The 16,881-nt window shown below is 36.6% G+C and overlaps 1 protein-coding gene across 1 annotated transcript; it reads left to right on the forward strand.

The window, feature by feature from the left end:
- The first annotated feature begins 7,777 nt into the window (after positions 1–7,777).
- On the forward strand, positions 7,778–14,488 carry LOC132611421 (5-amino-6-(5-phospho-D-ribitylamino)uracil phosphatase, chloroplastic). The gene is made up of 11 exons (XM_060325850.1): positions 7,778–8,010; positions 8,108–8,221; positions 9,673–9,741; positions 9,847–9,951; positions 10,987–11,041; positions 11,892–11,965; positions 12,715–12,798; positions 12,876–13,016; positions 13,106–13,171; positions 13,564–13,673; positions 13,972–14,488. Exons 1-11 carry the CDS (start codon positions 7,909–7,911, stop codon positions 14,138–14,140), a joined length of 1,089 nt encoding a protein of 362 aa, XP_060181833.1. The 5' UTR covers positions 7,778–7,908; the 3' UTR covers positions 14,141–14,488.
- Positions 14,489–16,881: the final 2,393 nt, after the last annotated feature.

The raw sequence follows: 16,881 nt of genomic DNA on the forward strand, positions 1-16,881 counted from the left end.
TAAACAAAGGAAATCAACCATATTTAGTGATAAACAATGGAATACTTAATCAATTTGATGTATTTTTAGTCAGCGAAGAGGATCTCCTAAGCTAGCATACACTAAATCGAGTGATCATTAGAGAGAATTGATGTGAACTACTCGATTCACCCATATTTAGTGATAAACAAAGGAAATCAACCATATTTAGTGATAAACAATGGAATACTTAGTCAATTTGATGTATTTTTAGTCAGCGAAGAGGATCTCCAAAGCCAGCATGCACTAAATCGAGTGATCATTAGAGAGAATTGATGTGAACTACTCGATTCACCCATATTTAGTGATAAACAAAGGAAATCAACCATGTTTAGTGATAAACAATGGAATACTTAGTCAATTTGATGTATTTTTAGTCAACGAAGAGGATCTCCTAAGCCAGCATGCACTAAATCGAGTGATCATTAGAGAGAATTGATGTGAACTACTCTATTCACCCATATTTAGTGATAAACAAAGGAAATAAACCATATTTAGTGATAAACAATGGAATACTTAATTAATTTGATGTATTTTTAGTCAGCGAAGAGGATCTCTTAAGCCAGCATGCACTAAATCAAGTGATCATTAGAGAGAATTGATGTGAACTACTCGATTCACCCATATTTAGTGATAAACAAAGGAAATCAACCATATTTAGTGATAAACAATGGAATACTTAATCAATTTGATGTATGTTTAGTCAGCGAAGAGGATCTCCTAAGCCAGCATGCACTAAATCAAGTGATCATTAGAGAGAATTGATGTGAACTACTCGATTCACCCATATTTAGTGATAAACAAAGGAAATCAACCATATTTAGTGATAAACAATGGAATACTTAATCAATTTGCAAGTGCATTGTTGTAACAACTAAGTAAATTGTTGCAACAGAAGATCCATATGTTCCAACAGATTCTTTACTTGTTGCAACATCTTCAGCAGCTGCTGGATTATTTGCAACAGAAGATCCATATGTTCCAACAGATGCCTTACTTGTTGCAACAACTAAGTAAATTGTTGCAACAGAAGATCCATATGTTCCAACAGATTCCTTACTTGTTGCAACATCTTCAGCGGCTACTGGATTATTTGCGACAGAAGATCCATATGTTCCAACAGATGCCTTACTTGTTGCAACAACTAAGTAGGTTGTTGAAACAGAAGATCCATATGTTCCAACAGATTCCTTACTTGTTGCAACATCTTCAGCAGCTGCTGGATTATTTGCAACAGAAGATCCATATGTTCCAACAGAGGCCTTACTTGTTGCAACAACTAAGTAAATTGTTGCAACAGAAGATCCATATGTTCCAACAGATGCCTCACTTTTTGCAACAGGTAAGTTAGTTATTCCAACAACTCACTTAGTTGTTGCATTTTGTTATGACACAGAGACAATAACTGAAGTTCTCTCTAACAAGTAACACATCTGTTGGAACAACTAACTCACTTGTTGCAACAGGTGATTTAGTTGTTCCAACAACTCACTTAGTTGTTGCATTTTGTTATGACACAGAGACAATAACTGAAGCTCTCTCCAACAAGTAACACATTTGTTGGAACAACTACCTCACTTGTTGCAACAACTAAGTAAATTGTTGCAACAGAAGATCCATATGTTCCAACAGATTGCTTACTTGTTGCAACAACTTAGGTATTTGTTCCAACATATCTGTCACTTGCGTAAAACTACTGAAACAACTTAAACAATATATAAGGGTACTGAGCATATAATATATATTTAACAAATTTACATAATGTGTTCATCCACCATAATTCAAATGCAAGCAAAATATGAGAGAAATTATTTAATGCAAACATAGTTTAAGAGAAACTGTTTGTCCCCACATTAGGGCTCCAACACCTTATCAATAATTCCACAAGCCCACCTCCATTGCATCTTCTCCACAGTATTGTCACTCAATAAGGTATCGGGCTTGGTCATATTCGTGCGGGTAAGCAAAGCTTCAACAAAAGCAAGTGACCAGGAAGCACATGCCTTATTGGTCTCATTGCGGGGGATATCCTTCTTCCGAACAAACTTCCATGATTCATTCAGCAACTTTTCAAGTAAGTGTGAGAACATGCCACTCTGCTTTAGCAACTTGGGGAACAAATCCATTAACGACTGCATGTGGCAGAAGAAAGCACCGTCATCATTACATAGGATGTTGCAATCATAAACATTTATGATACCCTCCTCAATGATGATCTCAACAGTGACAAAATGGTTGTCATTAATATTCATGACAGCTATGATCCTTTTGGCACCAATCCACTCGCAGCCACCTGGGTAGGGCACACTACCTCTGGGAAAAGCGAGACCATCATCGTCCCACCTAAAGAGAGCAAGTCTTTGATCATAGGGCACGACACCCACATTTGTAGACTCATCGGACAATCCTAAGTACCTGTTGCGACAGTGATGGTAGAAGTTGAGGTCCATGATTCTATCAGAGAAATCATAGTACTCAGGGAAATTGAGCTGCCTCATACGCATCAGCAACAAGATTTCATCTACATACTGCAGTAAAAGTATCAAAATAGTCAGCCACTTGCTGCAACAGGTAGTTAGAGTTGTTGGAACAACTAGTGAACTTGCTGCAACAGGTTGTTAACTTGTTGGAACAACTAGTTAACTTGTTGCAATAAGTTAGTAACTTGTTGTAACAACTAGTTAACTTGTTGCAACAAGTTCATCGAATTACATGACTTGTTCAAACAGCATACTGAATTATATACATATATATGAGTGTTGAAACTTACCCAATCCTCTCACCATTCGTGCATGTTTGTCATAACCTTGAAGTCTTCGGCCCCAAATTCATGCATTGAGTACAGTGCTCTCCCACTCTTTTTGGATTTGATCAAGGTTTCAAGCTTCGTCTTTTTTTAGGGGTTTACATGCTTGAAAATATCAACTTTTTTCAGCACTTGTGGCACAACTTCAGCAGGAGGAGTAGTAATAGACTTCTGTGGAGTACTTGTTTTCCTTGCTCTACAATCAGCAAGTGCCTTGGAAATTGTTTTTGCCCTTTTGCGAATCCCAATAGGAGTATAGGGTGAGCTGAGCTTTTTGGATGGCTGGACACCCCTCTTGGACATCAAACACTTTATAGCTGAATTCGTATCTTTTTGTGTCTGAAGCAACTCTTCAACCTTGTTTATCAAACCTTCCATTTTCAGCCTGCAAGTACTGCATTCACAAGCACAAGTATACACCTTGGAGGAACCGACACCAACTGAAGAATATCTACCCAACCTATAAGGGATATCCGTGGTCTGCCCACCACCACCACTTTGGGGAGTATATCCACCAACTCCACCACCAACTCCATCACCACCACCATCATCATCTCTTCTTTTATCAGCAAGACCTTCCACTGCTTGTCTTGAAACATCAACAACAGTATTCATATCAACAGCATCACCAACACCATCACCACCACCAACTCCATCACCACCACCATCAACAACACCAGCCCTTATGATGGTTGTGGCTCCAGCCAATTCTTCTTTATCTGATCAATCAATTCATCATGCACAGATTCCCTATGCCCTAAACTAACAAGGCATGGCATATGCACCTCTCGTTTTGACGGGATAATCCTTGGATGTACAACCTACAACAAACAAACAGATATATTCAACCAATAAGTGTGTAATCTGTTGGAACAACCCCCACATATGTTTCAACAACCTCCTAGGTTGTTGCAGCATATTCTTTAGCTGTTGGAAAAACCAAAATAGCTGCTGCAGCTTTCTCTGCAACTGTTCTGATATTTTCCAACAGATTGTGAACCTGTTGCAACAACTGATAAAGTTGTTCCAACATCTTAGGAGTTGTTGCAACATATTCACTATCTATTGGAAAATATCAGAACAGTTGCTGCAACTTCCTCAGCAACTGTTTTGATTTTTCCAACATATTCTGAGGTTGTTGCAGTTGATAAATGTATCTGTTGCAACAAGTAGTTACTTGTTATAAAACTATTCAGGGATATTTTCCAACAGATTCTGACTTACTGCTTCCTTGGGGGGGGGGGGGGGTTAGAAGGATCAAGATTCATTTTTTTGTTGTTGTTTTTAGTAGTTAACCATCTGAGGATCCTTGGAAAACAAACTTCTTCTGAGTAGTCCCTGACTTGATTCCGTAGGTGAGGAATGGCTTCAAATGCCCAAGCCTAGTAAAAATTATGCCCCCAAAAATCAGAATAATCAATGAAGGAAAAGAATTAAAAAGATAAAACATTGAAGAAAGAAAGTTTACCATGAAGGCCCAAGGGAAGCCATAGATGTTGGAAGTCTTCACATTAGGGTTCAAAGCTTTGCACAAATATTCAACAGTCAACTTAAAACTTTTATGACCCCATGGATAGTTATTGAATGCCTCATGATCCTCCGACAGTTTAATCAAACCCAGTTCTATATTATTCTTTACATCCCTTGCCCAAAGAATAGAATTCACAAACCAAACTAAGCACAATGACTCCTTGTGCTTTCTTGACATAGTTTTTGACTTCAAGTCTGCTAGCAAATCCGCTGTCTTGTAGCTCTTTCCACAAACATCCACTAAATCCAAATAATCATCAACCTTGCCTTTCTTGCCTGCCTTGGATGACTTGGGTGGCTTGGCTCCCTTGGATGACTTGGGTGTCATGGCTCCCTTCTTTAATGTAACTGTAGGAAGAGGCTGAGAAGGATCATGACACCTCAGTCCGGTGATTATGGCAAACTCCTTGATGCCAAAACAAACTGGCATGCCGCAGTAGTTTATCCATATCTCAGCAGTTTTGCTGCAAATAATTCTTCGTTTGAGAAGACCATACACAATGGTCATTTGAAACCTTGCATTGTTGTCCTCAGGCAAATCTAGATACATGCCAAAACATATGGCCCTGAAGAAATCCTCGAAGTCCTCCTCCTGAAGTATCTTCCTAAAGTGATCAAAGGGCTTACCCATGACTGATTTTACAACAAGATCACCATTCAAATCACCTAGTTTATCCATTGGCATCTGCACATGGAACTTCTCAATACTGAAAGTTTTGACAACTTCATCAGTGGAAGGTCTGTCAATATCAGTCCCAATAGAAGAATCAACAGCCCCGGTCGCCGACCTTTCAAAAGATGCAACTTTATCCTCTTCATTGTCATCATTATTTACATCATCATCATCATCATCTTCTTCTTCTTCTTCTTCTTCTTCTTCTTCTTCTTCTTCTTCTTCTTCTTCTTCTTCTTCATCTACTTGATCTTCTTTACTTTCTTGGCCAGAAACTCCTACTTGAGAGGTTTCCTGTTCAGCCGTTTGTTCAGAAAGAATATTTGCCTGTTCAGCAAGATCATCTAATGATGGCCCCTTAGCTCTTTTACTAACCGTAGATGATTTCGATGATTCCTCCCCTTTTCTTTTTCGTGAAGACATTTTATCTGCACACAGGAGATAAGCAAAAACACTTTCAATTGATTTGTGCACCATTTAAAGTAAATAAATAATGAATTTTTACAAGAGCTGAAGCATATGTTGCAACAAGTGTGTAATATATTGGAACAACTCCATCATATGTTCCAACAACTTCATAAGTTGTTGCAACAGATTATACATCTGTTGGAAAATATTAATACAGTTGCTGCAGCTTCCTTAGCAACTGTATTAATTAATTCCAGCAGATGGATAATCTGGTGCAACAACTAGTAAAGTTGTTGGAACATATGATGGAGTTGTTCCAACAGACTAATCTGTTGGAAACCATCAGAACAGTTGCAGCAGCTTCCTCAGCAACTGTTTTAACAATTTTCAATAGATTTTAAATCTGTTGCAACAACATATTCACTTGCTGCAACAACCTCAGCAACTGTTGGATTTTTACTAACAGGTTAGAAATCTGTTGCAACAGATTACTCAGCTGTTGGGTAAAAACAAACAAAAAATGGCAAGGCCATTTTTCCTAAGCCTTACAAGGACAACAATAGGACAACAACATCTATTTCACTATCAGGCTGCAATATCAGTGTATTACAAACACACAACAGTAAAAAATTGAACAAAATACACAGCATTGCATAGACACCCCGCCCATGTTCTTCCTCTTCTTCTTTAACCAAAATTAGTCATTTTCGTACTTTTATTTCAAAACTCTAACTTTTGAACCAGAAAAAACATTTGTTTCAATACAAACACACAACCATCACAAGTTAAACAAAATAAACCAACCTCAACTGTCAAATAAGTGCTGAAGTTGCTGCAACAACTTACTCAGCTGTTGGAAAAAATCCAAAAAAAAATTCAAACCCTTTTTTCGAAACCCCAAGGAGAACAAGAACACAAACAGTACCAAAAACCATAATTTCGCAACCACATATACTATTTAACAACACAGAAACCCCAACAAGTGGAACAAATAGAGCAAATGCGGGTTTTGTCAAGCCTAACAAGCCCTTTTTCGAACTCGTAAGGAGAACGAGAACACAAACAACACCAAAAACCCGAATTTCACAACCACATACACTATTTACAAACACACAAACCCGAACAACTCGAACAAATACAACAAATAAGGGTTTCTCAAGCATTGAACAACAAAATAAACAACATTGCAGACAAACCCATGTTCTTCTTCTTCTTCTTCTTCTCTGACCAAAATCATCATTTTCTCACTATGATTTCAAAACCCTAACTTTAAAAGAAGAAAAAGTTGAGCGATTTTACCTGAGAGAAATGGAGAGCAGTAGTTCGTTGCTGAGTCGGCTTTTGAAGAGGTTGACGACGGTTTGAAGAGGCACATTTAGCAGTTGAGATCAGTTCGTGGGTTTGAACTTGAAAGTTTAAAGGAGCAGTTGAGATGATCGTGTGTTTTGAATGAAGTTTGTGTGTTTTGATATGGACTGATGTTGAGTTTGAAATAAATGGGGGGTTGGATTAAATGGTTTGGGGTCTTTTTTGTATTTTATAAAAGATTAACAAGTTTGGCAAAATACATTTTCAACCCCAATTTTCTTAATCCCAAATTTAATTGAGTTTTGACTTCATGTGGTCCCTACAAGTCACCTCTAGTAATTTTCAAATTTAAAGGTCACCTTTACTTAGATTTTCGTGTTTCACCATAGAAGAATGAGAAAGAAAGAATAGAATTGGTTTCCTTCTTCTAAAAGAGTCATCCTCTCAAGTGAAAGGAGTAATATTTTGAAGAAGCAGCATATTTTTAAAGCTTTTGTATAAGATTTGGAGAGCAAATAAGAGCTATTTCAAGGAAAAATTACAAGAGAGCAATTAAAAGATATTAGTCCATTGTAATTTGTGTTTGAGTCCCTGTGGAATTTAAAGTAAATATGAAAAAGAAAAAAATTACTGTACTATATGCATGTAGTAATAAATTTATATATTAGCGTTGCCTATATTGATTAGCCTATCTATAAAGTTGGGATGTCTGCAAGTTTATGTATGGTTCTTGACATGCTAAAATCACAAATATTTTATATTTGTGATGCAATTAAATTTACGGAATAAAATTTTATAGGAATATATAAGAATACTTTTTTACATCTTCTATATTAATTAAATTGACAAACTAAATTCTTTATAAATTTATAATTTGCTTTTCATGACCGTGCGAAGCGGAAAATTTTACTAGTTAAAAAATATGAGTTCGCAAATATAATTTTATACATTATTGAAATTTTCCTCTTTTTATAGTGGTCATTTTCATTTCAAACTATGGCTAAACTCTAAATATATAGGTCCAAAAAGAAAATAAAATCTGAAATAGATAAGTGAAGGTAGGGCCATCCGAAGCTTGAACAACGGAGCAACAACAACCATCTTCGCCCCACTTTCATTTTAATCACAAAAAAAGGCTTACTTTCTCTCAAATTAATAATTAACAATGGAGAGTAGTACCCTTAGCTTCCGTAGTTGCACTCAGCCTCAGTTCCCACTACAATCAACGGCTTTCCCTCCTCAATTCCCTAAAAAATTCCAATTCCTGGTTAGTTCTTTCTATTTTGCTCTAATTTAATTCAGTTTCTTGGTTTTTATTTATCTTTTCATATATGTATGTATATATATTTCAATTTTCTTTGCAGAGAGTACATAAATCGAAGCCTTTGATTGTTAAGGCTTTAGGGACGGGAGATAATGATAATAATAATAATAATGGGAACTTTGAAGATTTACCTAATAAGATTTTTATGGAAGAGGTACGTATTTCATATTTCTCTTTTCATTTCCATATCGCTTTGAATTTCTTGGCCTTATCTGATCTCTTTTTATAATTTCTATTGAGCCGAGGGTGTTTCGGAAACAGCGGTCCTACTTTGGTAGAAGTAAGGTCTGCGTACATTCTACCTTCCCCAATGTACCCTCCCAAAACCCCACGTTGTGAGATTTCACTGGGTTGTTGTTGTTGTACTTTATTTGCTTAAGAATAATATCATTATGGTTATTTTCTTTTCTAGTTATATTACTGTCTTTAAATCTTTTCATCCATTTTGCTGTGCTGGAATTAAATTACTTGTTCAAGTTATAACACGTAGGGGTCGTTTGGTTTGAAAACAAGTTATGCCGGGATTAGTTATACTGGGATTAGATTATTTCTTATTGTTTGGTTTGTTGTATTAAATATAATGTACGTTGCTTAATTTCTAAGAAGAAGTTGTTTGTTTACAAAAATAACCTCCACCTTATTTAGTAGAAAAAGGATTTGAGGGACCTCAGGGTATTTTTTTCATTTTTATTGTTTTATAGGGGTAACTAATCCTGGTACTATTATTCTACCATCTGTCCCCGCACTATTTCTAATCCTAGTATAACTTATCCCAGGACTATTTATACTTGTCCAGCATACCAAATGACCCCTTATACTCTGTTTGGATGGTTGTTTCCCGTGGTTCATTAATGTACAGTATGGTATGGTACAATATGGTGTTGTATTGTATTGTACTGTGTTAATGAACACAATGTTTGGATAGACTGTATCGTTTGTTGTGGTTTAATAACATTTGTATTGTTTGGTTTGATTGTATGGTACTGTATAATAACTTATAAGTGTACTAAAATACCCTTAACTCTTAATTAGAAATTAGTTTATAACTTTATATATCAATAAAACTCAGGTAAAAGATAAAATAGGAACTACAAAAAATAAGTACGCGGTGGGAGTGGTGGTGGGGGTGGGGGTGGGGGAGGGGTGCGTGGTTGTGGGATGAGGGTGGGGGTAGTGGGTGGTAGGGTGAGGGTAGTGGGTGGTGGGTGGCAGCGTGGGGTGGGTGGAAAAGGGGTGGAGGTGGGGTGGGTGAGGGTGGGGGTATAATGGAGAAGTGAAATACGTAACCACACAAAAACCACCAAATCCATGGTTACAAAAATTGAACGAAACAACCATCCAAATAGGGGTTAGTGTTAGCCATGTGCTTTAGTCTTGTTGGACAGAGTTACTTGGTTCTTGTGCTCATGGGATGTAACATGTTGCCGATTGGGTACTTGAGATATAGGCAGGTGGCCCAAGCACCATCATTATTCTAAAAAACACTACGTTATAATATTTATAGTTAAAAATATGTTTGAAAGAATAGTTTGACTTCCAAATAGTGATATTGTTGTTCAAAATGGGATTGCCGGGGTATTTATTTGTGTTTATTGGATTTTGTAGGCAATTGGTGCCGAATATGGAGAAGGCTTCGAGACATTTAGACCCAATGGACTGCTCAAAGTTGATGTGGTAAGACCAGAAGTTTAGTTTTGTAGCAGGGTGTATTAATCTTTGTGCCTTTTGGTGCTACAAGGCAACACGTCTATACTCAAGGAGTTCCTTTTTTGCATTTAGGATTTTTTAAACGATAGACTGCAAGAGGGTTTCCTCAGAAGAATCCGTTATGCGATGAAGCCTGATGAAGCTTATGGACTCATTTTCTCTTGGGATAATGTGGTGGTAAGACCTCAATCTTTGACCAAACTGGTTTTAATTAAGATAGGTTACCTGATTTGTGAACTGTTACCTGATCTGTGATCAGCTGTATAAATGAATGTGGTCTCTAAAGCCTGGCTGGCAAATTATTATCTCCATATAAAAGGAAGTAATCTTCTGTTGTTGGTTTGCCCTATGTTTGCACACTTCTTGTTCCTGTATGCTTATAAAGAATTCTTGAAGGATGCTGGTTTTGTTACATTCAGACCCAACGTCTGAATCTTTGATGACCTTGCCTTACAAACTCAAAGTCTTCTTTTCTTTGCTTCATCTTTTTTCCTGTGCTCCATTTTGGTTCCTATATGGGAAACCTTTTTTATTTAAAATTAGGTGTGGAAGATTAAAGAACTTTGCTTTCTCTCTCTCTCTTATATATATATATATGTGTGTGTGTGTGTGTGTGTATGTATATGTTAAAGAACTTTGCTCTAAATACAAACATGGATGGGAATAAACTACAATAGAAGTACAAGATCCCCAAATTATGATGCTTCGTCACTCACCCTATGAGTTGATGCTTTAAGACACAACAACAACAACAACAACAACGTTTAGTTCCAAACAGGTTGATACTTCAAGATATGACTCCTAAAGGGGAGAGGTGGCTTGTTTTGTATCAGGCGAAGTATTAGGTGCATGGACTGGAACTCATACAAAAGGCAACAAGAACTTGGTTTAATGTTAAGAAAGAAGAACTTGATAGAGTGAGAAAAGAGAATTATATGTACATTGTATATCTTAATTACATATCTAAATATCTGGATATTGATATGTATGGAGGAGAGAGTTAAGACTATGTTTGGATTGATTTCCTCTAGACATGTTGCTGAACAGAATGTGTAAGATAATTGTAGAAGTAGAACAAAGATGTGCTAAGATATTAATGTTCTAATAATGAAGCTCACACTAATGGCGTTGCTGAGTTCTTTCTTCTACTTGAGTGGAAGTCAGAACATTTATTTCTTTGTTGACAATGTACTTCCACATCTTACTTTTCAGGCAGATTCTCGGGCTCTGAAGTTGGATGCCTGGAATCAACTTGCCTCTGAAGAAGGTGAGTGACTAGCCATTTTTTCTGTCTCTGTGTTATTAAATTTCTTCACTTGGGTTGCATGCAAATATCAATATTATTTCAGCAGTAAAGCATAAGCCAATCCGAGTGGGATTGAATTACAGAATCATACTTTTATTTTTTATTGGCCGTACAGTGAAATTATTTGCCCTTCATTTGGAAAAAAAAAATCCTTTGAGAGGGAAATGGATTTTAATAAAATTTCTAAAGTTCTCGAAAAGAGAAAAAGAAAATGGGGATTGTGATAGGATTTAGCTGTTTGCCGCCAATACACATATCCATCTCGAGTACCAGTGACATGTCACCTGTACATAATCGTGGGTCTTATTGGCATTTTTAAGTATCTCCATATATATCTGCGACAGTGAGAGTGGTAACTGTTCTTTTTTTCAATTCTTACTGAGATTCATAAATATATAAGTCAGATTCTTTCTGGTTCTATCAATCCAAATTCACCTATATCTGAGATTGGGGGAAGGAGAGGGGGCAGGGACTAAAGAGTGATTAATCCCCCCCAAATAAAAAAAATGTTATGATCCGACGGTGAGCCGTCTCAATGTTCGTTCCATGGAAAATGAGCCATTGTAAGAAACTTATGGTGTGCAATCATATAAGAAGCATAATCCTAAAGACCCGTAGGTTTGCAATTTTAATCAATTGGGAAGGTTATGATATAAAACTAATCGCTGTAGTTTATGGGAGATATGAAATAGCTAAAGAATGATTTTCTGACCTGTGAAAGACAATGACTACTTTCCACAGTTTGTAGATGCTTTTAGTTTTGACTTTATATTTTTAATAGATAAATTATTTATCATTTGGTTATGTGCAGGATTAGAGATTCCTGGAGATGGTAGCGTGCAGCGGCTGTTACTTTATGGAGCTACAGATGATGCTCTGCATAAGGTTAGGATTTAATGATCATACAAGTCATGAGTGCGTACTTTATTTGAACAATGAGTCCGGATAGTGTCCTTTCTTAATTTTTGTCCAAGTCTGTGGCCCATCAATCTTTTTTTTTTTTTTTTTTTTTAAAATTATTAAATCCTCTGAGAAATTTGCCTCTATACGCATGAGTCGGTGTACATCTCTTTTTGATTGTAGAAATAGTGGTCTATGAGGTTTGAGTTTGCTTTTAGGACTTCTTCAGCTCTTTAGGAGGTAAAACACTAAAACACAACATATCTCTATGGAAAATCACCGAGATAAAAGAAATAAATAGCATTGATCAGGCTCTCCAGAAAAAAAGAGGGTTGCCCGGGGGTTTCAAAATGTCATCTCAACAAACTTATAGGTTTAAATCACTTTTGCGAGATTGTTTTCTAGAGCCCGTTTGGATTGGCTTACAGCTTAAAGCTGTTTGCAGCTTATAAGCTGAAAAAAATAAGTTGGGGTAGTCCAACTTATTTTTTTTGGCTCAGCTTATAAGCTGCTTTAGATAAACTAAGTCAAATGGGTCCAATTATTTTTTTGAGCTTATTTTAAGCATAAAATGACTTTAAGCTGGCCAGCCAAACACTCAAAAAAGCTGAAAACAGCTTATAAGCCAACTTATAAGCCAATCCAAACGGGCTCCTAGTTTTGTATAAATCCTTTCTTATTTATTCAATTCCTTATTAAAATGTCTATTTCTGAGAAATCCTATGCAATTATAGGTGCTTTTAAGAAAGAAGAATGAAGCTGATCGAGATCGATTGAAGACAAGGCTTTCCCAACTCTATTATGACAATCTTCTCAAAGTAAAGCATATTTGCAGAATGAGATGCTGTGTTTTTCATGAGCACAAAAACATCATCATAATTTCTCCTCTTTTTAGATTTCAGAACCAATTGAAGGGTTGAAAGAATGGTTGGATGCTGTATCCACTGCTCGTATCCCTTGCGCTGTTGTGTCAAGTCTTGATCGCAGAAATATGGTTGAAGCTTTAGAGCGCATGGGGCTCATGAAGTACTTCCAGGTAGTTAATTATGTTCCCGTAGAGATGAGTATACAATGTGGTTGGCTATTAACATGTGCATGTTGTCAACCGTCATGCTGTTGATGCAGGCAATTGTGACAGAGGAGGATGGAATGGAGTCTATAGCACATAGATTTCTTTCTGCAGCTGTGAAGGTAAGGCTGAAGTGTATTTTGAGTGTTGGACTGGTGCATTTCTTACATTTTATGGATACCAAAACCATATTGGCTTCTTTTAGCACATTTTATTTCTTACTAGCATATGAGGGTGAAGAATATCTAGAAGTGTGGTGTGTGAACTAAAAATGCTTCATTTTCTCTTTTAATCTGGTGGCAGTTCCAATATTTTGTTTGAACTTACATCTTCGTCCAATGTTTGCTAAATCCTATCAATATTGACCTGCTACCACTTAAATAATAGATCAACTGCAACTATACACTCTCTATTCTATCCTCCATGCTTTCTAAGCGCAGACCAAAACACAAACCTTCATTTGGACTCTCTTGGTTTTGCTGGAGCTTACCTATTGAAAAAACATCTTTTGCAGCTGGACAGAAAGCCATCGAAGTGTGTGGTGTTTGAGGACGATCCTAGGGGCATAACTGCTGCTCACAACTGTACAATGATGGCTGTAGCACTTATTGGTGCTCACCCAGCGTATGTATTACTGTTTTCTGGTTTCTTTCCTTATTGCTGTATCTCCTGATTATGTCTCTTTTATTTTCCTTTCTTTTGAACTGTATTATGCTTGGATACGAAATGTTCTTTGCTGCCAAAAAGGAGTCCCAGACCCTTCCTCCCCAAGGGGGAGGGGTGGGTTTAGGAGTAAGCGCTTACGAATATGTTTATGTAATGATATATTAATACAAGTTCTGGATGTTCTTGTTTAATTTTCCTCAAATGCAGATAGTATTTTCTGCTTGCAAATTTTTATTTAGGACTTTGAAACTTGCAGGTACGTTTTAGGACAAGCTGACCTTGCTGTAGGTGGCTTCAGTGAGCTTTCTGTGATAAATCTCAGGAGATTATTTGCACATAAAGGCTCCAATTTTATGGACCTAGAGAAGCAAATAGCGGAAAAAGCACCGCAGAGAAGGAAGCTTACAATTGACACCATTTTCTGAGCCAGTTTAATACAGTCTTCCTCCTACTCCTACCTGTAAATGCCATTTTAGTGTAGAATCTGTAGATCTTGCTGTCCCGTGCTTTCATTCATTCTTTAGATAAATATAGCTGGCAGAAGATGATTTACCTTCGGGTAATCTGTAACTCAGAAATTCTTTTCTTGTCTCTTTTTTTTTTTCTTTTTCTTTCTGTTAGTGTGATCGAGCCGTTCAATTCAAACTGGCATCTGCCAGCAGTGGTAGTGGACTTCCGATCAATGTCACGACTAACAGTTGCTTTTAGTTACATGTAATATTGTAAACTTCTTCTAGTATATAAAAAGATTGTGTAACTTTTTTCTTCTGAAATTGTTGATTCTTGAACTTTGGCTTGGGGCTGACAATAGAAAAAGTAGCGTCTTGGCATTGACATTTTGGTGCTTATATTGTTCAGTATAGTTCATGATAATTACTCCATCCGACCCATATTACTTGGCCACTTTCTCTTTTGTACGCCCTTTAAGAAATCATAAATGAAAGATGTATTTTTAATATCTTATTCTTATCTCTCTCCAATACATCCATTCTAATTAATATTGACTATTTTCAAAGAACATTTAATACTAAGGATAAGATGGAAAAAAATTAATTAAATTTATCTTGGTTTTATAAATAAACAAGTCATTTCGGATATATATATTTTTAGTAATGTGGTTAAGTAATATGGGATAAAGGGAGTAATTGATAATTTTGAAGTCTTACATAGGAGGGAAGAATTTTTGTATTAAGGAAATATTTTGAGGCAATCCCAATTTCTTTTCTTCCCAAGTTTTTATTGTTTACACTGTCCTTTTTTTTTTTTAATCCAAAATAACCAGCATGGGACTGGTTAGTGTTTTATTCATAAGAAAAAAGTTTGTACAGGAAAAGAAAAATAAAAGAAAAGCAAAATGCAACAAAAGCCAAAAGTGCCTCACAAAAGACTGGAAACATTAATCTGAAGACTAAAATTGACATAAATACTGCTGCTAATCCAATCTTGGTTTGATGTTATTTCAAATCACCTCAAAGCTCTCACCAGGTGCTTATGGAATCATTATCCCAACAAAAGAATCCTTCCAACATGGATTAGGCTGTGGTTGTCAAAATCAGTGTCAACTATAGTTTCTGAATACTACTTTGTCTTGCTAGGGGATTATGATCAATCAACACATACCATATTCTAGGCTGCTAAAGAAATTCTTCCAATAGGTTGAACTAAAAATTAATACCACACATTGGATAGAACTACACTAGCAACTAAGTTTACAAACGTGAGCTGAAGACAAATAGAAATCCAACCTGGCTGTAGACTGATGCATGCATGATATCGGTGATCATGCATTTTCTCAATCTCTTTGTAGTTCAGTCTGGTTCTCTAACATGTAGTGTCTTGAATCTGAGGCATATGGTGTTTATCAGCATTTAGAATTCCTTAGCCTCTGATGGAAGATCCTGATAGTTTGATATGTGACAAGTACATGCAAACTGAACAGCCATGTTAGTTAAAAAATCTGCTAGTTTGTTACCTTCTCTGAATACATGGACAATCTGTATGGTTCCTTTCTTCCTCCAATCTTGAATTAAATTCTCCAAGGTATCTTCCGTTCATCATTCAAGACTTTAGTCATCACAAGTGAGTTTGTTTCCACTATCAGAGGAAGCAAATGATGTTCAACACAATATTCCACCCCTTCAAGGATTGCTTTTGCTTCAGCAACAATGCAAGATGCTTCTGGTATCATGCTAGCCCATGCACTAAATTTCCTTCACTATTTCAGACACAAAAGGCTGAAGAACTTTGACATGTGCTGCTTTTGTAAGCCCCATCTGTATTACACTTATACCAACCATTAGGAGGACAACTCCATGCTACTGCTTTACTGGTCACTTTTGGTTTATACCTCTCCAAAAACTGAACCAAAAGAGGCCAACTATGTGGAATATCTAACCATGAGAACTTGAACTTTGCCAGCTGTCATAAGTTCCTATTGATCTTGTAAATCGCCTTATTTCTTGACATGATCCCTCCATGAACAATAGTATTCCTTCTTTTCCACGCCTACCACATGATGATTGCAGGAGCAACCTGATAAATTGGTTTCAACTAAGCACCATATTTTGCTATCCACAATTTAGAAACTGTTTGATTAATCTACACAAATGGACCTTGTACTCCAGCCGCTGAAGAAAAAATTTGCCAAATATCTGTCGCAAACTCACCTGTTAGAAACAGGTGAGTCATTGTCTCCTATTGAGGAAAGTACAACATTAGCATATTGAAACCATATTTATACCAATTCTTGCCAAAACATCATCCACTGGTAACTTTTGATACCATACTCTCCATAAGAAGAATGAAATCTTGTATGGTAAGCCCTTGGTCCACATCATTTTGAAAAACCAGCTTTGCTGTTTCTGCTGTCTAATTACCTCCCAAACACTACTCACTGTGAATTTACCTGTACTTGTCAATAACCACCAAGCCTTGTCACTTGACATCCCACTTTCTTTGATACTTAACTCAGACCTTATATGCTCAACATTTTCTTCAGGAACTGTGTCTTGAAGCAGCTCAAAGTTCCATGAACCATCTTGTCATAACTTCTTCCATTTCCTCAATATCTTCATTGAGATGAAAACCAACAGGAATCAACTTAACTAAAGGACCTAATCTATTCCAGTTATGAAACTAGAAGCTAGATGATCCATTTCTTGGCTCC

The sequence above is a fragment of the Lycium barbarum genome, chromosome 9 (assembly GCF_019175385.1).
Source record: "Lycium barbarum isolate Lr01 chromosome 9, ASM1917538v2, whole genome shotgun sequence".
Taxonomy (NCBI): Eukaryota; Viridiplantae; Streptophyta; class Magnoliopsida; order Solanales; family Solanaceae; genus Lycium; species Lycium barbarum.

Bases quoted from the DNA above. Each gene is read 5' to 3' on its own strand.
- LOC132611421 (XM_060325850.1), top strand. From the start codon at position 7,909: ATGGAGAGTAGTACCCTTAGCTTCCGTAGTTGCACTCAGCCTCAGTTC. The intron at 12,799-12,875 runs GTAAAGCATATT...TCCTCTTTTTAG, and splicing joins ATTATGACAATCTTCTCAAA to ATTTCAGAACCAATTGAAGG. The intron at 13,017-13,105 runs GTAGTTAATTAT...CTGTTGATGCAG, and splicing joins GGCTCATGAAGTACTTCCAG to GCAATTGTGACAGAGGAGGA.